At 33.6% G+C, this 24,037-nt stretch overlaps 1 protein-coding gene and 1 long non-coding RNA gene across 2 annotated transcripts; one reads left to right on the top strand and one right to left on the bottom strand.

Moving 5' to 3' along the window:
• The first annotated feature begins 6,306 nt into the window (after nucleotides 1–6,306).
• On the top strand, nucleotides 6,307–16,198 carry LOC142642284 (uncharacterized). Its single transcript, XR_012845634.1, has 4 exons — nucleotides 6,307–6,420; nucleotides 13,982–14,037; nucleotides 15,711–15,825; nucleotides 15,914–16,198. It is a non-coding gene; the product is annotated as an uncharacterized LOC142642284 (long non-coding RNA).
• Nucleotides 16,199–18,267: 2,069 nt separating this feature from the next.
• On the bottom strand, nucleotides 18,268–21,388 carry LOC142642282 (abscisic acid 8'-hydroxylase 4). Its single transcript, XM_075816627.1, has 9 exons — nucleotides 21,064–21,388; nucleotides 20,643–20,964; nucleotides 20,192–20,341; nucleotides 19,843–20,091; nucleotides 19,510–19,599; nucleotides 19,336–19,414; nucleotides 19,129–19,235; nucleotides 18,910–19,028; nucleotides 18,268–18,645 (listed from the first exon to the last, which is right to left on the bottom strand). The coding sequence occupies exons 1-9, from the start codon at nucleotides 21,261–21,263 to the stop codon at nucleotides 18,540–18,542; spliced, it is 1,422 nt and encodes a 473-aa protein (XP_075672742.1). The 5' UTR covers nucleotides 21,264–21,388; the 3' UTR covers nucleotides 18,268–18,539.
• Nucleotides 21,389–24,037: the final 2,649 nt, after the last annotated feature.

Here is a 24,037-nt window from a genome sequence, read left to right as displayed (position 1 = left end):
GGTTTAGTGTGGTATTATTTATGTATTAGAGCACTAGACACTTTAAAATATAGATATGTTCTTGTATTCTAACGTGTCCATTTCATTAGTCACAATTTTAATCTTGTGTAACAGTTGTATTCAATTTTTTTTTCCACAATTATGAGGTCCACCTCACATAAGAATGATGTTACATGCAACCGTTACAAATAATAATGAATTATTAATCATATATTATTTATGTAATGTGGGTTTAGTGTGGTATTATTTATGTATTAGAGCACTAGACACTTTAAAATATAGATATGTTCTTGTATTCTAACGTGTCCAGTTCATTAGTCACAATTTTAATCTTGTGTAACAGTTGTATTCCATTTTTTTTTCCACAATTATGAGGTCCACCTCACATAAGAATGATGTTACATGCAACCGTTACAAATAATAATGAATTATTAATCATATAGTTGACTGGGGTCACTTAGTTTAATGTCTTATTGAATAAGGATTATAATATCAGAAGGTATCTGTATATTCAGAACATACATTAAATCTCTTTCATAATATATAGGTTTCACACAGTTGTGCACTCACATAAGAGATATGAGTAATTGTTTATTAGAATAATGTCCCATTCTCTCACATAATAGAAGGTTTCATTACTTAATTCATGATAAGATTTACCTTATCATTAATGTGAAAGGAGAGAGCATTACTCTTAAGGTATATTGAATTATTTTCTAGAGAGAGGGATGACACATATTAAACACATATAATAAGCATCACTATCAAAAGGATAATTATTAGACTTAGTAAGTCATAAATTAAGGCCTAGTAAGTACATGGGAAATCAAATAAAAAGGCCAACGATTTAGAACATGTTTGATGCTTCATATTAGGTCATGGGATTTTAATATTGTCAATTATTATAAAAAAAAACTTATTAAATTGTTTCAATTTGAAACTCATTTCCATCTCCTTCTTACTTATTTATTTTATTATTATTATGGGCACTAGGCATTAGTGAAGCATAGAAAGATGTGAAACTACTGATAAAATTTTGTGTTTTACTTAGATAGCAAGCTTTGATTTTTGACAATCACTTTCGCACTATACACGAAGCTTTTTATATATTTCTACCATCTATGACCAATTGTCATCAAATTGGGTTACGAACAAGTTCTAGGTGAAATGCAAAATTTAATCAATAGGTTCCTGCTTTTCTCTGTATGCACTGCAAAGAGATAGCTTGTTAATAGAATTTAAGAATTTTATATTTGAGTGTAGATTGAGGTGTGAATTCATTCTCTTTCTTTGGAATTTTTCTCTCTCTCTAGAAAATGAAAGTAGTAATCTTTTTGCATGATTAAAATCTAGCATGTGCATGTGCCACTAACTAATTTTCTCTCCAATTTTCAAATACTATAACAAACTTGCCAAATATGGATGTAGCAATAATAATCATATGACATGTAAATTCTACCCTTAGGCTTGGTTGGCATTGTGTAATGTCACTCTCTCGTACCATTTCATTATCATCCGTGTATGTTATGCATTATAAATTTATAATCATGCATCAGTCAACTAGTGCTCTTCGGATATGAATACTAATCAACATAGCTGCTGGATAAAATGGGGCCATATATATATGATGATTTGTGTGTAGTGCTTAATATAACCTTGTTAGTGAATGTGACAGCATTGGTAGTGCCCAAAAAGGCATGGCTGGCATTTGCATCATCGGTAGGATAGTGTGATTTTGTTAATAAGCAATGCTTATTATACGCACTAACTGTCTAACACACACAGTATCCATACTAACTTGTTTTCAACTGAAATCGTGAACGTTTAAACTGTTGGGTTACACGTGTGAGTGAAGTCCCACATTGAATAGAGATAAGAAGAATAAGTGGTTAATATAACATAATTGAGCACATACTCATAGGGCTTAGGCCTTTTGGGTTAATGTGTCTCTATTTGTTATATTAATTACTCAAGGAAGCTCCCCAAACAATAACGTGCGTTGATGAAGTGAAAAGCTCATTAGGCAAAGGAGAGTGAGTAGGACTTGTTCATGGCCCACAAAAAGGTCTTGAAACCCATAGAGAGGCAGATTCACATGTAAGGGGGAGATTATTGGGTTACACGTGTAAGTGAAATTCCACATTGAATTAAGGGGGGAGATTGTTGAGTTACACGTGTGAGTGAAGTCCTACACTGAATTGAAATGAGAAGAATGAGTGGTTAATATAACATAATTGAGCACATACCCATTGGGGCTTAAGTCTTTTGGGTTAAAGTGTGTCTACGCTAACCTTGCGTTTGATGGAGGATCCCATCTTTAATTATATTCTTCTATGAAAAATCCTTTGGAGGGCACGACAATCTTTTTAGCATGATGCACATATTGGTGAAAGGGACAGTTTTGAGGGTTCCACTTGTCTTCTTTTTTTGTTTGGCTTGGGGTAGCTCAAGAATGCTGTCATATCTACTCACTTGTCGCTGATTGCATTTTATTTCTTTAGCGATGCATGAAACATGGGATATTCTTCTCCATCTCTATGTCATTGGCTCTGTTTTTGCTTTCCAGTACTTGTTGGATCACTGTTGGAGACAGTAAGGCCTTGTGGTGTTCTCTTGTTGTTATAGATGGATTTCTCAACAGCTAGTGGTTTCATTGAATTGCCTTTTGCATATGTGTTATATATTGAGATTCTTCAAATGCGTACGATAGGCCATGTATCATATTATATATCCATACAAGTTTTCATAACATTCCAAGGTTGTGTCGTGGAATCATATTTGCCATAACATTCCAAGGTTGTGTCGTGGATTCATTGGAAACACTCAAATTAGCGATGCGAAAAGTACGGATTTCAAAATTTTAAGTGACAATATATCTATTGGGACATTGAAAGGAAATTAACAACAAAATCAGCTTTTATATATATATATATATAGAATGTAGATATTGATATTTATATGTCCGAGGCTTGAATTGAATTTCATTCTTGGTCCAACATGAGCTTAGCACCTTAGTATGGATAAGCTCAATAAATCCAACATGGAAGAATGGATTTTTGCAAATAATCCAACATGAAAAACTGTGTTTTGAATTTAAAATGAGCATTTGTAAAAAAAGCTAAAAGAAATATATTTTAAAAGTGATCTTTTAAACTCCCAAAATGCTCTTTTAAACTTTCAAAAGTCAAAATGCCTAACCAAACAGGCTTATAGTATGTTACTACATGAAAATATATTTCTCCAATTTTCAAAATTGGCGTCCTATACTTATCCCTAAATCTTTATTTATTATTCTCGCTCAGACATTTGTTTGGATAGGTTGAGAGAGGAAAAAAAGAAAAACTTTGATGGCCGCTCTGTTTATTTCAATGATAATGTTTTTTAAGAAATGAATCATTTTCCAAAAATAATTTTCTATAAATTATCTTATTTTCTTATGTTTGATAATAACTTTAAATGAGTTAAAAATAATATTTTAATTTTCTTTATTTAGCTTGTTGTGAAATATAGTTGTTTTTTTTAAATAAAAAAAAATTAGTAGATTTAAAAAAAAAATAAGCCATACTTTTTATGTTAACTTAAAATAATTTTTCTTTGACTTTTTTTTTTTTAATGTTACCAAATATCAAAAAATATGAAAAAACTGTCTTTACATGATATTTTCGTTGAAACAAACAGGGAGTATAAAATGATTTTTTGGGTTTGGTTGATATGAGAGAAAGAGACTAGAGGGAAACTATTATAAAAAAAACAAATGAGATTTTGTTCTGTAGGTGGTCCTTGAGTAAGGCTGTAAGTGAACCAAATTGATCATGAACGACTCGGGCTCGGCTCGATAAAAAGATTATTCTTATTTGTTTATTTATAAATAAGCTAAGCTTGAGTTTTAGTTTTAGACTCGTTTAATGAACAAGCCGAGTCCAAGCCAAAAAATTTCTTCACAAACAAGCTTGTAAGTCATTAGGCTTGATACACAACAATGTAAGTATAGACTCATTTATAAGTTTATATGTGTTAGCTAAATATACTCATTACACATATCTTAATAATAACATGGCCAACATGAGACCACTACCTATATTACCTTAATTTTTTTTCATTCCCTTGAAACTGATCAAGAACCACTTTAGACTATAGTTACATTTAAAAATAAATAAATAATTAAGTAGGCCACATATGATCCTTCCCTATCAATTATCTAATGTAAAGTTATGAAACATATTAGTATTTTCTCATTCATAATAGTTACAAATAGGTATTTTTCTTGTTTTTCACCATCTAATGTGAATGTAAAAATTGTATTTTGAACAATTGCTGAAACTGTAGACAAGGAATGATGAATTAATGAATTTAATTATGTAAATTATTAATTTGAATAATAGCTAATCATAAATAAGACTAGATGTATGATAAAATAACTATACTATTTTCTTTTTCTTTTTCTTAATTTTAGAAATTTAAGTATTTAATAATGTGATTTTTTTAGATCTCAAGCTCAAAAACTTAACCCGAGCTCAAGTTAGAGTTTGATATTAAGTTTGAGTTTGGCTTGACTAATTAATCAAGTCAAGCCAAGCTAAACTCAATTTTTTTGGCTTTCTCACGAGCTCAAGTTCAAATACTACTTTTAGACTTGTTACAAGCTTAAGCTAAGCTCGAGTTTTTTATTTTTCTTGACGAGCTTAGCTTGAACATGTATTACTCGACAAAACTCGGCTCGTGTATAGCCCGGTACCTGAGTGAGTCTCAAATCTCAATTGAGACTAGAGACTAGTTACATAAATGAGTTACGTCATTTAATCTGGCCAATTTCGTATCTTGCCATATTAATGATTTGGACGCTTGGTATTTAAAAATCTCAAGTCTTACGTATGTGAGCCTAAAGAGCAATCTTGAATCAATGAATCTTATCTCTTTTTTGCTGAATCAATGAATCTTATCTCATTAAGGAATGGAGGCTCTTGCAGAGCTATGAGCCTATGACGTTTTGATAATAAAAAATAAATAAGAAATCAGTTCGTTGAGGAAATACTGCATGGAAACAATAACAAAACCTTATTAGATCTAGAGGAAACCAGTATACTATAGGAGAATTATAACCTGATTCTCCAGAGATCTTGAAGAGGGAATAGAATTCATCAATTACTTTCAACCGGAAGTAGTCATGGAAAAATTATATAATATTTTGGAAGTAATATAAATGTGTACCCTTTTTCACATATATAATGGTTTCTATCGTCAATTTAATTAGCAGAATTTATTATTATGTGTCTTGAAAAGACTATATATTTATGGTATTTTATAATGAGTTTGAATTTGGTAAAAATGAGGTGTAAAATTTAAATTTTATATCATCCAATAAGAAATTGTGAGATCAGTTTTTTACTTAAAATTCAATATATCGTATCATGCATAATAACATCTCAATAGATTCTCAGTTGACTAGATTTTCAAATGAGTATTAAAATTGATTGGGTGTAATTGTGCCTATTCTTTACTATGTGATATGATGATATGACAGGTTTAGATTAGAGGGTATAAAATTTAAGTTTTACACCACATCTTTATAAAAATTTAATTTCTATTATAATTACCTAACTGAATGTTATACTAGCAACATATTGTCACAAATTTGAACATGTTTCGTTAACTTGTGTACATATCTCAAGCATAACAAAATCAAAGTCTCACATTCTCCCTTTCATCAATGGACAGAGTTTAGCTCTAAATCTGTTTAAAACTATTTTTTTTAGTCCTTTACATGACAAATTATAAGACCATCAATGTGTATTATTTAAATAAGTTACATGATTAAAAAAAAAAATATTGTGACTCAAACTTCACATAGATAATTTCTTTAATTACCATTTAATAAATCAAAGTAAAATGGCCAAACTTTTTCTTTCATCCATATTTGTCATAAGTCAATGGATAACAAGTAACTAGTTGTTGACTCGTGCAATACATAGATAAGTTTAAAGTGTTTCTAAAAAGAAAAAGAAAAAAAAAACAAGTTTAGAGTGATTATACGTCCAAAATATCTTTACAAAACATTCTCGATAACAAGTTTATTATTAGTTTTAAGCCGGGCTCACCATTGACATCATAAATTTGGTATTATATAGTTTTTTCTCTCTTTTAATTTTTTTGGTTAAGTAAAATTTAATAATAAAATTATGAGAACATCTAAAAAGTCAGAGGCTCTTTTTTATTTTTTATAAATAAAACATATGTTTCCAGTTGTTTAGGGCATTTTTTTGTTTATTTGTTCGTAAACGACGTACCGTAGACGTCTGGATATATTTGAAAAAACGGGGTCAAACAATGCCTTGACGATGCCGTTGAGGCAGTGAGGAATCTGTGTGTGCGCGAAGCTTGGCGTGTACGGTTCCGATGTTCAGCGAACAAAGCTCCAACACTGTAAGTGGCTAAACGTGCTTTCCCTATTCACTAATACATGCTAACTGGTTTGAATTTCTGGAATTCAATAAGAATCATTGAACTGTAACACAATGGACCATAGTTTTCTTGATCATGATTACAGTTCGTGCAGTTTAACCAATTTATCATAAAAATTGTGAATCTTCTAGTACGTTGGGCAAGAATGCTCGTGTGTTTGAAAATCCTTAGTTAATAGAATTAACAAAATTTAGCATAAAGAACGTAGTAAATTTTATTTTATTTTTAAAAATTTTGAAAATAAGGGAATTGTAGTTGTAGTTATATAAAATAAAATTCTATGTTTATAAAGGAAAAAAAGAGGTTGTAATATATATATCAATTTCAGGTGTCCAATTGGTATGAATGGTTTCTTTAATTAAGTGATGTGTCGTAACTCGTGTCTAGGAACTAGTCTTAAGGATTAAAAAAAAATTGTAAGTAAGACTGTCTACCAATTACCTCTCTTAAATCTCGCAAAAACGGGACTATATTTTTTGTGTGTTACTTGGTTTGCTTCATTTTCTCGAACTGGAAGTCTAGAAGATGGTAGAATTGGGAAGATTTTCGGTTTAATCCACATTTTGTACAATGATTAGCCATGTTGAGCTTTTGTTTGTTAAAGAAGTGTAGGAAACCATCTTGTTGAGAATGCTGCTATGCTTCTTGGTTAAGAGGCAAGGAGCAAATAGAACTCGTAAGTTAGGTGTGTTCTGCTAACCCAAGCCAAAAAGATGTGTGCCAAACTGTTGATTGATTGTCAAAACTTGAGCAGTGATAGATGCCTTTTTCTCATCTTTGACTGGGTGCTTACATTTTTTTTTTTGGGGTTGAAAGTAGCAAATTACATCAAATTAAATCGTAGTTTTTGGAAACTCTTATAGAGGCGATAGCTTGCCTAGCCTATTGAGCAAAATTTTCAATAAAATAAGTGCCTTTTCAGCGATTCTTGTTTGTGATAAGGTTCAAAGCAATCTACTATTTTTACAGAGGATCAATTTTCCAACCACCCATGATAATGAGGCGGTCCAGTCATAATTGCGAGTTATGTCATGATTCCTAAAATTTGGTGTGTTGCGAATGTATGGTACTCAGTTAATACAAATTCTGAAATTCTCTTATAGGGTTCTTTCTTTACCTCTCTCTAATTGAGGGTGGGGTGGAAAGAAAAGCTTGAAAACGATTATGCATCTATGAAAATTTAAGAGTTTGAAGTGCTGCTGGTTCTGCAGAGAGCGAACCTCATGACAGGGAAAGAAAGAAAAGAAAAGAGAGTGAACCAAAATGGATGCTAATCTGTTTGAGCTGAGCTGGAATACCGTGCTGAGTTGGAAATAACTGATGCGGTGAGCTAGCCTGCCAATTATGTCTGCTATCATCCCCCCTCAAACTAATGGGCTTGGAGTTTGGCATGGAGATGGAGAACTTGAGAAGTAGGGAGGCCTATAGTACGATTATCAGCAAGTTGGTATGAACTAGAGACAAATTTCACTTCTAGGTCTTCACAAACTCTCTCTTGAACAAAATGGTAATCAACTTCTATGTGCTTTGTTTAGCATGAAAGACGGGGTTAGAAGCTAAAGCAAGTGCTGTAACATTGTCACACTAGATGCATGACACATGAGGGAGAAAGACACCCAAATCCTTAAGAAGCATGAGCATAGTTCAGTTACAGAGGAGGCCAAAGATCAATATTCAGCCTCAGTTAATGAGCTGGGTGAATATAGCCTTTATCATTGAGGAACAAGAAATGAGGTTGGAGCCCAAAAATACAATGAAACCATAGGTAGAATGTAATCATTGGGATCACCAGCCCAATCTGCATGGTGAAAGCAGAAAGATGAAGTGGACTAGGAGTGAACATCACACCAAAGCCAAGAGAACCTCTCATGTATCAAAGCATACATTTAGTAGCAATGAGATGAAGGTCAGTTGGTGATTGCATAAATTGACAAACTTGGTTGACCACTAAGGTAATATCAGCTCGGGTGAATGTTAGATATTTGCAGAGCACCAATGGGAGAATATATAAGGTAGAATCAGATAATGCAAGGGGCTTTACAAGGTTTAGAGTCAAACATGTAATGTCAAAGAAGGTCAGTGTCATATTTGATCCAATGAATGAACAACCTGAAGGCAGCGTATTGGATTTGAAGACCATGGAAATAGTGAAGAGGACCGAGGTCTTTAAGCTAAAAGACAGACCCTAAATTATGAATAAAATTGTGAAGGAAAGAAGAACTATTGCTTTTAAGAATAATATCATCAACATAAAGGAGGACTAAGGCAATAGAAGATTGATGATTATAAATGAAGAGAGAAGGAATTGCACTAGAGGCATGAACACCCAATTGTAAAAGATGGTAGGTAAAGCATTCAAACCAAGCTTGGGAGCCTGTTTAAGACCTTAGATAGACTTGTGCAATTGACAAACATGATTTGGGTGTGTAGCATCAAGATAGCCTCCATATATACCTCTTCTTTCAGAATGCCATGTAAGAAGACATTGGTGACATCTAATTGGCAAGAAGACCACCTAAACTGGACTGCAAGGGAGAGTATGAGTTGAACCATGGCAAGTTTTACTATGGGACGGAAAATCTCTTCAGAATCAAGTCCCTATTATTGATGAAAACTTTTAGCCACTAACTTGGCCTTGTAACTAGCTATTCTTCCATCATGATTACATTTGAGTTTGTAAACCTGGGATCCAACATTTTTTTTATTAGTAGGTCCAAGGACCATAGTCCAAGTTTGCTGTCATTGAAGAGCATTGAACTCATTTTTCATCGCCTGTTTTCATTGAGGTATATTTGACACCATTGCAAAGGTAGGGGGTTCTGTAGTGAGTTAATTAGTGCAGACAGTCTTGTAGCAAAATTTGCATTTGGAAATCCCTGATTTTGACTGTGTTTGCACTGGATGAGAATGGCTTGAATTTGATATATCAGAGAGAACTGAGGCAGGTGGCTGGGATGATAAGGCTTGTGAGAAAGAGTCGAAGGTGGAAACAGGTTAATTTAAGCTGGAAGTTAGAGGCAGAAAAAAAAAAAAAAAAAACAAGGTGCACACTGAGCTGCAAATTGATTTGCAGAGGTAGCAGTGGTAGGAGCTGGACCAAGAAGTGAGGGTAAAGTGCAGGGATGGAGAAATAATGTGGATAACTAGTTGGAAATGCCAGGAGGCCAGGAAGTTGTTTGTGGAGAAGGAGAGAGGGATTTTTGAGCAAAAGGAAAAGAGTAAGTGACTCATCAGAGATAACATGTCTTGAAATATAGTCACAGTTGACAGAAGGATTAGGACATATGTAACCTTTTGTGTGAGGTGCATAGCCAAGAAAGACATAATATTTTGTGTGAGGCTGAAGTTTATATTTGTTGTAAGGTTGAAGTTATGGATAAGTTACATAGGCAAGAGTCTTATGGGAGAAGTCATTTGGTTTAGTATGGAATAAATTTTCCCTTGGAGAAAAATGGTTGAAAGTTCATGTAGGCAATTTCTTAATGAGAAAGAAAGATGAGACAAGACATAAGACTGGTAACACAATGGCATAGAAGCTTTTGAGATGAGTGTAAGTGCAGTCTTGACTATGTGCCTATCTTTTCCCTTAGCAACCCTGCTTTGCTGGGTTGTGTGAGGATATACAGTTGATGTATGATTCCATTAGAGGAACAAAGTTTTGGAACTCATTATTGGTATATTCTCCTCCCCAATCTGCTATGAGGTATTGAATTTTGGTTGATAACTGGTTTTCCATTGTGTTTTTTGAGATGTATTTTTTTGATAAATAAAAATATTTATAAAGGTTGACAGTACTGCATACTTGTGTTTGAGAAAAAAGTACCCAAGAAAATCGAGTGTAATCATTCACAAACAAAACATAGTATCTTTATCCATTTATTGATGCGAGCTTGACCCCAAACATCAGTGTGGATAAGTTGTATGGGAAAAGTAGATTTAAAGCTAGATCTATCAAAAGGAAATTGTGCCATTTTGCCATGAATACAGTGTCTACAAAGAGAGACATTTATTTTTTTGGTGGTAGATAACCAAAGGTGTTGAGAAAATTTGATTTCGAACAACATCAATTGGATGTCCTGCTTGAACATGTCACAGAGTGCGGAACTTTTCTTCTTTTTGATGAATAAGGGTGTGAAACTATAGTCTTAACTGAAACGGGGATTTATATGTGGAAACTAAACTAGAGAGAGCAGTGTGAATTGGATGAAGACCATTTTCACTTTTGCCTTTGTAGAGAAGTCTCCCTATAGGTAGGTCTTGAATCAAAAGCATATTACCACTGATATAACAAGAGAAATTATTATCTTTACGCAAATGATGTGCTGACGGTAAATTGGAAGTAATCTTTGGGACTCTCAATATGTTTATCAGCTTGAAACAATGTTAGTGTGTCTTAAGTTGGGCATTACCTACATGGGTTATTGGTTAATCTTAGCCATTACTTACTGATACCTTTTCAACGCCTCTAAAATATTTTGGAAAAGAAAGGTTTGCTAGGTCTGATGTCAGGGGATCTGTGGCACCAGTATCAGAAATTCAGGAAGCTCTCTGTTGTGCAGGTTGTGTCCAGCGTGCTATAGCAGCTAACTTTCCTTGTGGCTGCTTCCCTTGGTTGGAATAGTCCATACAATGGTAGCAATCCAATGTTACATGCCTTGCCTCACCATAGATCTGGCATATTGGCCTCTATTGATCAAGAGTGAACTTGTCTCCTTAATAAAAATTGGTTGACTGTGTTGCTGTTGTTTCTTCCACATCCCCTGTTATAATTGGATCTTGAATGCTTAAGAGTAAAGGAGCTTTGTATGGCTTTGTTTCCAGCTTTGATCTTATGCTGTAATCTTTGATGTTCTTGATTGATTGCTCTTCTGAAAGCAGCAAAATGTGTAGATCTTTTAGTGTTATGGTCTCGTTTATGATTCTCATGGCTGAGCAAAAAGGTAAGTATTTCCCTTCACAAACTCTTTTTTTATAGGCAGGTATAATTTTTATTGCAGAAGACAATTTCAAGTACAAAAGACACAAAAAAAAGAAGAAGACACAAATAAGTCTGAAGAATTACAGAAAAACAAATCTATGTACAGAAAGACACCGACTCTATAAATTCCGCAATGGAGTTACTAGTAGTAAGGCCCCAAACATGAGACTAATCAAATGAGGAACTAGTAAACATAGCTAAAAATTGATACCTGGTACTTTCTGCAGCCAAATGTATGACAGTTTTGTCCTTCGAGATTGTCCACATCAAGCATAACAAAAATAGATTCCAGATATTCGACGAGTGCTTGCCAAACCAATTTTTCCATTCAAACAATAGATTAATAACCATTTCCTGTAGAACACGTTGAATCCCAAAAGATCTAAGGGCAAAGCTTCACAAATCGATGCAGTAGTACAATGTAACAAAAGATGATCCACCATCTCTTTGCCCTGGTGACACATACAACACCACCCAACTAGCGTGTAACCTCGTTTAAGAGGTTATCACACATGAGAATTGTCCCCCATGCCGAAGTTCCTTAGGGCATCATAGAATGAATGGACATCAAACTCTCCATTTCTTCTTCTTTTCTTTTCTTTTTTTTTTTTTTTTGATATATAAGGAAAAATTTTATTCAAAAAAAAAAAGTCAACCCGAGTACATTGGGGATGTACTGTGAGGGCAAAAATCAAGAACCAAAATTACAATGATCAAGCAAAACAAGAAGGGAAAAACAAGAAAAATGAGAAAAAGCTATACTCCAATCAAGGAGAGTATGTAAGAAAAAAGACAATTTCTAGCAATGACCGTTTGCATCCCTCAAAGCATTTAGCATTCCTTTCACTCCAAATACACCACATCAAACAATGCGGCACAAGTCTCCAAAAATATATATTGCGATGTTGCCTGAATTTACCTTGCCAAGACTCAAACAACTCAATTACCTTAAGAGGCAAAACCCATTGAAGTCCAAACAAACACAACCCAAGGCCCACATCTCAAAAGCTTTAGGGCAATGAAGAAGAAGATGATCCACCGACTGCCCACACCTCTTAAACATATAACACCAATCAAGAACAATAAACTGCCAACACAATCTATGACCACTTTCTTGAAGTGGGAGCTTAACAATAATAATAATAGTTCCTTTGGCAGACCTTTTAGCACTATATGTAAGTGTTCTTCATCATCAATTTGCATTGACACACTTGCAAGATTGTCTCCTGCCTCTTTGATGCATTTGAGATATGAGGCAATTTAACCATCATTCTTCTTTATATTGTGAAAATCAATTTTAAGGTTCAAGATGCTAGTTCTTTTTGCTAAACAAGATGTTAATTCTTGATATTGAAGTAAATCTTCTCTCTAGTAATGCCTGACCTCAAGCTATCCATTGACTATAAGAAGGACCTTTTTCACTTGTTTTGTGCCCTCTGCCATCTTTGCTTAACTAATTTGGACAGTAGAGTGATTCATTGACATAACCAAGTAAGGGATACGCTCATAAAATTGTAGTAATTTGATGCTTCCATAGATCGTAATTCGTGTTATCAAGCTTAGCTGACATTAAATATGACATATTTGAGAGTAAGAGAAGTGGTGCTTGTTGTGAGAGAGACAATGATACATTAGAGAAAGTGTTAGCAGTTGATGATGAGGCATTCTCTGAGAGTGAAAAATCAAGTTGCGAGTGAAAACCTTTCTACTTGCTTCTCAGTACTTCATTGAATTATACTCGAGTATAGAACCTCATATATATATATTTGGAGAGGTTAATGTACACATTGCTAAAATCTCTCTGACTTAATAGTTGAACTAACTCAACAACTAAATATAACAACTTTAACTCTTTGGCAACTGATTTGCAACAAAACCCAATTGATGTTAATCTGTTTTAGCTGAGCTGGAAATAACTGAGACTGTGAACTGCCCTGCCAATTCTGTCTGTTATCAGAGGAGGAGGAAAGGGGGAGCGGGGGACGGGTGGTTGGACATATTAATTTTTTTTCATTGAATAAATTTTCTTCTTCTTGGATTTTACTGGGGAAACCTCAGAAAAATGGACTGTATGATATAGTCTGTTCATGTGCATTATTATATTTTGGTAGTATTACGCCTTTGAAAGTTATCGTATTATTATGAATCTTTTAGCAATGAATCATAATTTGAGTTATTGAAATTTGGATGTTTAATTGTGTAGGGTTGATGGATTTTCTGCATTGTATAATTTTTCTTGAGTATTTTTAATTAATTGATGCTCTGGGTTCAAAACTTTCTATTTGTAACAAAGAATAAAATGATCATTCCTTCTTAAGGAAAAACCTGACTCCACCATTAAGAGCTACTTGTTTCAGTATTTTCACTTCCATTTCTTGCGTGGATTCTCCACTTTCAGCACATGCACAAGTATACGAGCTTGTTTTCTGTGTCCCCCCTTTTTTTCCCTCTTTGTTGGACACTTGTTTTTAATGTCTTATTATCCCAAAGGTGTTCTAAATAGATGATTATCTTCACTAACAATGAGTATGCTCATTATTGCAGCCATGACAGCGACTATGGCTGCAACCGCAAGGGATGGTAATGAAAAACAAACATTGGTAAGGGATTTCAAATCACCATTGAAATATTGCAGTTCAAAAACTTTGTTGGCTGTTTCACAACTAGGTCAAGGTCTTTGATTAGGGTGATACAGTTCATTTATCCCACAAGAGCTACAATTCTCACTTAAACTCTTATCACTTCATTGGAGGAAAACTGTGCTTACATGAATATGAGAATAAATATCTTATCCCTGAGTAGATTACTTAGGGCATATTTGCATTCCCATTATATAAATGCTGTCCACAACAGAAACTATAGTCGTTTGTACTAATTATGGTTCAGATACTGTCTGATGAGAAATTATTTGCGTGCTATGCACACACCTTATGAAAGAACACCATTGCTGCTTAATTGCAGTTACATAATTACATGCTAGAAAGATAAATTAAAAAAATGAAAAAACAACCTCTATTTCAGAAATGTTGCACCTGGTCACAATGTCAAGCACATCATCTGAAACATTGCACTAGGGCTGCTTTTGTGATAATGGGGGATGACAGAGAGGGCCAGATGGTCTTGGAGTCGAGCAGTTTAAAATTAAACCAGCCCTACCCTACACCCTGGGGCCTCTGATGAATTTGAATTAGTGCAGGGTGGCCTTCTGTCACTTTTAGGTAAAGACTGGCATGATTTTATTGGAAACATAGGGAAGTGGTCGCCCTGAAATGAACCTCTACTTCTGTAAAAGCACATTCTGAACATGCTTTACAGTAATAACATGTATCCTTGGTCCCAACTCCAAGCATTGACTTCATGATTTCATTTTCAATGTAAAAATTTTGAACTTGTCATTATGATAAAGAATTTTACTTGTGGTCTTTTCCAAGAAGTCTGCCATCGTGTCTGTCATCTTTTTATATGGCCAGATATTGGATACATCTTTTACATGAACCATATATTTCAATACACGTATATGAACCATATATTCTATACACGTCTGTCATAGTCCTACCCTACAACTTAAGCTTGATGATGTTCTCCGCATGGATATAATGACACATAGTTTTGCAATATTAAGACAAGAACATTTCAGAGACTAATAAAAAACTCATCCTAAAGTTGTATGAAGAGCATATTGTCTAGAAGATAATATCTGACTGTGGTATTGAAAGGACATGACCTCATGAGGATCATGGGTGTGGTGATAAAGTTACAGACCAATGACAAGCATTGTTCTATAGATGGAAACATTTGTTACTCAAATTTTTTTTCTAAATTGCGTTTTGTTGCTTGAAGCTTTGAGATCACATATAATTATTGAGGTTAGATATTGATTATGGTTTGTCTTTCTTGAAAATGCAAACCCCTTTCCGAGGTGATGTCTGACATTAGTTTAGAATGGACATAACATCATGATAAACAGGGATGCAGTGATTTGTTATAGATCAATGACAAGCCTGTGTCATGATATATTGTTTTTATTTGTCTATAAAAATCTATATGGTCATACCACATTTTTCGAAATATGATATTTCCTTTTAATACATGATAATGACATAAAATGTGTAAGTTGTTTTGAGCTTAAATGTTTCATTAATCCCTAAAAATGGGATAGCAAGATATGTAATGTGTGGCTGCTCTGTAGGTACGTGAGCAGCCACACATTACGGTGGTTATCTTTTAACATCACTATCATTTAATAATCTGATTCTTGATTATTCTGTATCAGGGCTAATTAAGACATCATGCCATAGAATTTCATACTCATCAATGATTTCTATTAAAATGCAAGCACAGAAGTTTATACCGGTTTATAGATATTGCACCAAGTGAAAGTTATATTGGTAACTTCCATTTTTCCTTTGTCTTTTCCTTGGATGAAGATGGTGATGTTTTAGGGTGCTTTCTGATCATAATGGTGGGGTTAATTAGGATCAAACCAGAAGAAACCATATCCACATATAAGGGTGGGAGTTGAGTGATGATAACATAGACTTACAGCCATGATGTTCATCGTGCCATGTGAATGTACAGTGGTGGTGCTATTTGTGATTTGTATTTTCTAATAATAATGAGATGATGCCAAATACGTATCATAGTGACAATGAATCCTGAAAATTCAATTTCTGTTATTCGATGCTAGAATTCGTTTTTGCTATTCCTATATGTACTACTGTATCTCTTACAACCATTCCTGATAATCAAGTCCTTTTCGACCTGCCTGGCCTTTAATGGCTGTCCTTTTGGCTCTTTTGTATTGCAATCAAATCAGTTATTAATTGGTGCATTCCTTTTCTCTGATGGGTGCTACTGTTAGCTTCTCATGAATGTATTCAGTTTTTACTTATTTTTCATTGCTATGTAATACTCTCTGGTGTCAATTCCCCTTTGATTTTTCCAAAACAGAGTGTCTCTTAATTGCTTCGTACCTTGTGCCACAAGGGCACAATTGATATTGTAGTCGTCTTATACATTTTTCTGTAAATTTGATTATTATTTCCCTATATATAACAGTCTCATGCAATTTTCCACTTTATCTGTCATATATCAATGTGCTTGAAGATATTGAAAATAGTCACTTTTCAAAACTCTGTGGTTTTCGTTCCTAATCTTTTAGGTTTATTCATATATAATTATATATTCTTTTCTCCATTCATGTGGAACCTACGAGAAATACCAGCCTTGACTATTGCTGTAAATATTTTCCAGATGATTCCATGCTATATTTGAACAAATGGGAATGGGTATAGGAAGTTGGTTTGATACCTCAAGATTGACTTATTTGCTTACGAGGGAATAGTGGATTGCCTATGTTTTGTCTGAAATTACTGTTGATTGATTCTCTTCTTATGTGCCGATTTTTTAGAAGTAACCAGTTGTGGACCCGTAGGTAATTATTGTATGATAGAATATATTATATATTCTTTGAAATTTGCTGAAGATATATTAGGATTAATCATCTTAGAAGTAGTATACTCATAGCCAAAAAGATATTTTGAGTTTTTGACACCTAACATTTTTCTCTTAAGTTGCTGCCCTTATTTATTTATTTATTTATTTCTTTCTTTCTTTCTTTCTTTCCAGATTTCATATAACCAATAACTTCAGTTATTTCTCTATCTCCCAATCTTTACAAAAGTTAATTTCTATTTACTCTTTTTATCTCAATAACTCTTTATTTGCATTGTTTAGTTAATTTGTTCTTTTTTAAATGAGTTATATTCTTCCAACTTATGTTATAGCAGGCTACACACACACACACGCATATATATATATATATATATATATATATATATATATGTTGTACAATTGAACTTTCTAGACTTAAAATTTATTATAGTATATTTCAAATCTCTCCTTCTCTCAAGTAGATTATCATAATAATCAAAAGCCATCACAAAACTATAACATTTATTCAATTTTGACCTAACTACTTAAATTTCTATTTAAGTTCAAGACTAGTTATTTATTCAAGTTTATCAAGCCTAGCTTTAGCAGTTTTTGACATGGCTTAACTTGGTTTGATTACACAACTTAATAGTAAACAAATTAAGAGAAAATGCTGAAGACAATGTAGAAGCTCTTAAAGAGATTTGACCCCAGATTTTTAAATGATCACAAGAAAACTTTGTAATATTTTATCTAGCATTTTCAAGCCACATATTATGAAACCAGAAACTTGTAATACTTATTTATATGCTTTCTTTATTTCCTCTTACTAAACATTCCAACATTATTTCATAATAAGTTTCACATCTTGTTGAATTCAACTAATTTTTTTCACTCTTTTGCAAATTTTTGCTCTTCATTAATGCCAACAAATTTCCATATGTCTGGATTCCATTTTCCATTTCCTTTTTTGGTTTCCCAAAGGGATTCAAACACTTTGAGCATATTGGTTGGAATCATCCAGACAAAAGAGTTGAGTTAGTGTACTTGGGTTAGTTATTATTTATTACTCACACATTGCCTTTATGTTAAGCTAGCCTCACAATAAATTAGCTGCCACCGCCAAAAACTCAGTGGCTTCAAACACCCACACCCGAGAGGGTCCCTCACTCAGCCAACATTAACAAGTTTTGTGCCCTTGTGAGTTTGAGTGCCCTCCAGCCCAGGGCAACTCTGTTTTTAGTCAGCCAATCAAATTGATAACATGTGGATTTTTCGTGACCACATCTGTGAGTCTAACATAAGGATTTTTGCACATTAAATCACCCTAACAAACTATGTAACATTAATTATATTTATTGTCATGTCTGTAATTTCTTTTTGTGAAATATTCTGGATTTAACAATGCCAAATCTTGAGTTGAATATGTTCTAAAATTACAAATAATAAAGAAACATTAGAGATCATGAATCACTGGGGAATAAGTTCCCCATTCAATTTCTCTATTTTATTACATATATAGTCAAATATCAAGTTACCAATTATCAGATGTAAAGGGATAAGATATCTCATATGGATGACATATAAGAAAGAAACCCCATTAAAAAACAGGAGGTTTGGGTTGGATTAGGTCGGTGAAAAATGGAAGCTAGAGAAGACAACACATTTATCACACATCATGTTTGGATTCTTTCCAAAATTTGGCTGGGAGTCCATGCTGAGGAACTGGGAATGGGCCATACTGAATCCCATTTTGAGATCCTACCACTTCCCACCTGCAAACAAAAATTTAATAAAAAACCAACAAAAGAGTGTTTTCAAATTATTTGGCACTCAAAAAACATGCACCACTCTAGACTCAATTATATGTATATGCTGCTACTTCATTTACTTCAAATACATACACGTACTATATTTTTTTACTTGTGTATGTAGTTTGTAGAGTATGTATTTGAGTAAAAATTTCATGCTACAAATGTAGGAGTGTTTGATTATGAATTATCTTGTGTTAAAATATAATAATCTTTTTTATGTCATACTTGAACTTGGTGAGTAAATGGTGGATCAGAATGAGCGTCTCTAGCTTGGCAAGCTCATTGCCGGGACAAGAGTGCTCTCCGTTGCCAAATGGCATGAAAGTATTGGGTTTTGGGGCAACCTGTATCCATCCAAAAACAGATACACTTAGAAACTAAAATCATGGAAAAAATAAACTGTATTTGACTAATACTGAGTCCTTTCTTTGCAGCACTACCTACCTTAAATCTAGATGGATCGAAATTTTGAGGATCTGGGAAAAATTCTGGATTGTGATGAATGTTCCTGAACAATGGCATCACCTTCCAACCCTTTGGTATGAGATATCCTGTACAAGGAAATATTGAAGTAAGCCTGTAAGAAAGAAAGCCTAGAAAATTGACTCTAATTAAAGATAGAAATTAAATTTTACTAGTTTGAATTCTAACCTTTGTACTCTACATCAACCACTGCTTCCCTAAAGGTAAACGATATGATGCTTGCCATCCTGAAGCACTCTAGTATAACCTGAAAGTTCAACCATACCCAGTTGCTCACATAAGTCATTTTCTCCTAAAATTATTTTCTAAGAGGTTATATGTAGAAGTGAAAGCAACATATACCCTATATGTAAGTGGCATATTCCTGGTCTGAGACCATGTCAAGGGCCTCTTCCCTCCATCATTCACTTCATATATCGCCTTTTGCTCTGCCTGCAGTTACAAATTATTGTAAGTTATGGGCCTCTCATTAGCAAGTAGGTCCTTTCCCAAAAATTATATCATAGGCCCCCTCATAGAGTGGGCAATGGGCCTCTCATTAGTATGTAGGTCCTATAGGTGGTTTGTGAAAGGTCCGTTTCATCAAGTGGGCACTTAAGACACTTTCTCGTCTTTTCCAATTTTAAGACGTTAAGATTTGCATTTAGTGTGAAGAATTTTTGATGGAATTCATACCTTTACAGCTTCAAGAAGATTCCGGTCATCATGAAGGTATTTGAGAATCCATGTTAGTAGACTAGCTGTTGTGTCCTGAGCTGCAAATAGTACTCCAATAATGTTATCAGCAATTTGATCCTTAGTTAAAACTTGGCCCCCGTCATCTTTGAAGTTCATCAAATAACCCAAGAGATCCTTGTCCAGTAATTTCTTCTCTTCCCTTTCACAAATTATCTCACTCACAATCTCACTAAGCCTTTTCCTTGCCTTGAATACATAAAGTAAAGAAGCAGTAGGGGCAAAAAGAGTTAGATTAAGAAACCTCTATAAGACTATTAGGAATAACTAAGTTTAGAATGTTGCTTACCTCGAGTGCTTTGGCATATGGAGTACCCGGAATGTTTGTTGGAAAAGAATTATATCCCTTATCCACTATGCAATAGTTCTCCTTCAGCTTTTCTCTATATTTGTCATCCAATCGACCAAAGATGGAAAGAATGCCCACATCAAAAGAGAACTGTGGAAGAAAAGAAGATCCCATTTGATATTAGAAAAATATGATCCAAAAAGAAGTGGAGGACCCATTGATAAGGAAATTATGAGGAACTCATCAGTAAAAGCAAGATACTATAGAAATCCCATCCAATAAAAAGTTTAGGATTAAGACAATAAAAAAAATTAATACTTCAAGCTGATTAAAATTATATACATACATGCAAAATTGCAGATAAGCCAAAATAAAACATCTTAAGTTTCACATTAGAAACATGTTTTAAAAATTTTAAAAGCAGTCTAATCAACATGATCATTACACGAACCTTTTTCATCTCATGAAAGGAATTAACGATTTGTCCATTTGCCCATGAATCCAAAGCAGAAATGGCTATGGCTTCGATTTCAGGAACCAGTTTCCGGATTGCCTCGGGTGATAAAGAACTTTGAACTAGCTTCCTAAGGTGACTGTGATAGCTTCCTTGGTGAAAAAAGAGTGCTGAAGGGCCAATCATTTTCTCTTTGCTTTTGGGGTACGTAGGCTTGAACAAATGAGCATGAGTCACTAACACAAACCGAGCAGCCTCAGGACTAGCCAGCATCACACAAGGGCAGCCAAGTATGTGGCTCTTGAATATTTCTCCATATCTAAACAACAACCAAAAAAAGAAGAGCAACATTAAGTTGAATTAAGTCCATGCAAGGGAATTGAAGAATATGTATAAGATTTTAGAGACTTTTAAGGACCTTTTCTGCTTAGCAGTAAAGAAGACTTTAGGGTCTTGAGAGTAGAGTTGGAGGGTTTCTCCTATTAAAGGCCACCCCATTGAGCCTGGAGGAAGCTTAACTAGTGGTTCGTGCTTCTTTTTTTGTTTCTTTATGAGAGGATAAGAAAAAAGGGTAGAGAGAAAGATACATATGTATATTACAATACAAATAGTCTCCATACAAATGTAGCACTTCTGTGTTTGTGTGTGCGCTTTGGGGGGGAGGGGTTTGAATTTCTGGATAGGTCTTGCAGTAGTATAGCTTTTTGAGTGAAAGAGTTTTGAGAGAGTATTACTAGCTGGAATGAAATAATGAGAGGGAGTGGGGTGTGTTAGAGCTTTTATAGAGTGGGAGAGAAATGTGGAAAAAGTAAAATAAGATTTTACTGGAAGTTATGCCAAGTTTTATGATGGGTTATAGCTTAATTCAGCATTAGATATTAGATGTGCATGTGAGTGCGATTGTTTGGGTTATCAACTTTATGGCACGCCGCCCATTTTAGATAAGAAAGTAAAATAGAAAGAGTGATACGAGAAGTTAACATAAACTATTTTGGCTAAAACAAAACACATTTTTCACAACTTGGAATACTTTTTTACACATCAGAATTTACGATCGTAAATGTGTATATTTTCTCTAACAGAAATTTGTAGGGTCTCTAAAAAGAAAAATATAGAGTGAACATAGAGCATAGAGGAAAGAATTTGGAGACCCTCCATCTATGGTGAAAATTATCTTATAGTGTGGCTTTATGAAGCCGCCCTTTCGCATTGTTTGAGACTCACATGTTTGTGGGTTTCATGTGCTATGAGAGGAGGCTCTCATGGAGCAACTCCATGAGATACCATACAACATGCTTCATTCACCTATGAAATCTTATGTCATCTACTTATTTTATGATTCTCAAATTCAAATTACTGCAATTATTTAACATTATCAAATTCGATGAGCAATGAGAACATATAAATATTTTGTGGTATCTTCTATATATTTGTTGCAGATATTTCATTTTACTGCCTTGCAATTAATTTAGAATTTAGTGATGTATTGATGGTTCTCAAAGAATTAAGAGAAAGTGTATGAGCTAATAATTAGCTTGAAAAATTGATTTGATGATTCACCGTTTATGAAAGATTGTCATTTTTTGCTTTAGCTGATTCATAATGGTCAAAACATGACTTATAAAACGAAATAAAATGAATAATGTGAACATGAGATGCTATAAATATTATAAATTTTATTATAAAGCCTTAAAAATGATATGTCAATTTTTAAATAAACAACAAAAGAATAATTAATTTTTATAAATTTATTATTATATTATTGATGTGACATCAATCACATGCTTTGCCATGCATAAGACTTTTGTGATAAAAAAGGTGGTAGTTTTAAAATTTTCTTTATATGAATTGATAGAAAGAAAAGGTGGACGTACTACAAATTTTACCATAAAAGTCTTACAAAATAACATAATGAGTTTGATTGGTGCTATTTCAATGACATATTATAAAAATATCTTAATTAGTACTTTTTTGTTGGTAATACATTAATTTGTAGGGTTCACCTAATAAAGTTTATAATATCCCTTACATTATTTTTAATTGAAATTTTCTATCTTAATCTTTCGAAAAAATGAAAGACAATTTGGAAATCGTATATCAAATCAAAGGTAATGCAATTATCATATATTTCGGCATGGCAATTTCACGTGGATCTCGAGTCTGTGTATAGCATGGTTTTAATTTCTTTCGCCCAAATAAGGCATTCATGTTCTCTACTTGCAATTTCCTTGCTTCAATTTTAACAAATAATTTTTAGTTTGTAAAACCTTCAATTTTTTCCCCTTTATTGCTAAACTCTTGAGCATGCTATTAATATATCTCAGTAACCAAGTAAGAGCCAAAAGGATGTTACACATGCTTGAGAATTAAGCTAGGTGTTCTAACCGGCTACAATGGTTTAAAAAAACAGTGAAAAATCTTTATGTTTGAAGGTTCCATCTTTCATTATCAGCAAGATAGAACCAGAACAACAGAGGTAGATATTCATAATCCTCCTTAGTGCTTACACATGCTGGAATGTTGCCTACTTTGTGTCCTTTCCATCCTATTCACAGAGTTGTGTGCTAGTAGCACACCTTATTTAGTTTTTCAACAAGCATGTGATGCATGAAATTCTAGGTACTTTTGGAATATACCTAGGAAAATGGAAATGGGAGAGAGGGGAGGAAAAAATGAAAATAATTAACATTAATTATAAATTTGAAAAGTTAATAGATGCTCTAAGAACACTAATTTAGAAAATATTTTTAGAAAATTTTAATGTGAAAATAAAAAAAGCAATTGACTTTTTTGACACATTTTTATATTTTTTATGAAAGTAGTATTAAAACTTTTCTAAAATGGTTTATTACCAGATGCCCTAAAGGCACTTGTTACTAGAACACACTATAAATTTAACAACATTAACTATGAATTTGTCCTTATTTATCATTTATATATAAGCAAGTACTTTATAGAATTCCAAGCTAGATCTCTCCCCGTAAAATTTTAGGGTTGTTGACCTAAAAATGAAAGTAGTATTGGCAAAAAACAAAAAACAAAAAATAAAAATCAAGAATCAAGTCCACCTAATTTGGCCTGTGATTTTGAGTGACCCCATCAAGAGGTGGCAACAATAATTTTCTTAAGCAACGGTGGTATACAGCAAAATATGGGTCATGCGATCCATAACACTCATGAGAGAAAAGAAGAATTGAACAATTTTGCCAATCAAGGCAAGCCTTGAAAAAATTGTGGTTGAATTTTGATTTGCTTGAAAAAAGTTAACGCCATGATCCTTGATTTCAACAAACCAACCAAATGTTGATGGTCACTGCCTCACTGGCCAATTTCTTATCTTGGTTAACGAGCAAAGACATGGTGGTCCTATGTCGGCTAAATTTGTTCCTTCC

Source organism: Castanea sativa, chromosome 7, assembly GCF_040712315.1.
Source record: "Castanea sativa cultivar Marrone di Chiusa Pesio chromosome 7, ASM4071231v1".
NCBI lineage: Eukaryota > Viridiplantae > Streptophyta > Magnoliopsida > Fagales > Fagaceae > Castanea > Castanea sativa.
Note: the sequence above shows the minus strand (reverse complement) of the source record. Positions and strands in the feature narration are given on the sequence as shown.

What these genes read in the sequence shown, in the direction of transcription:
- LOC142642282 (XM_075816627.1), bottom strand. Translation starts at nt 21,263, where the DNA reads ATGGAGACTATTTGTATTGTAATATACATATGTATCTTTCTCTCTACC. An exon ending in ATCTTCTTGAAGCTGTAAAG is followed by an intron (nt 19,600 to 19,842) that starts GTATGAATTCCA and finishes TTGTAACTGCAG; the next exon opens with GCAGAGCAAAAGGCGATATA. An exon ending in TCGATCCATCTAGATTTAAG is followed by an intron (nt 19,029 to 19,128) that starts GTAGGTAGTGCT and finishes GGATGGATACAG; the next exon opens with GTTGCCCCAAAACCCAATAC.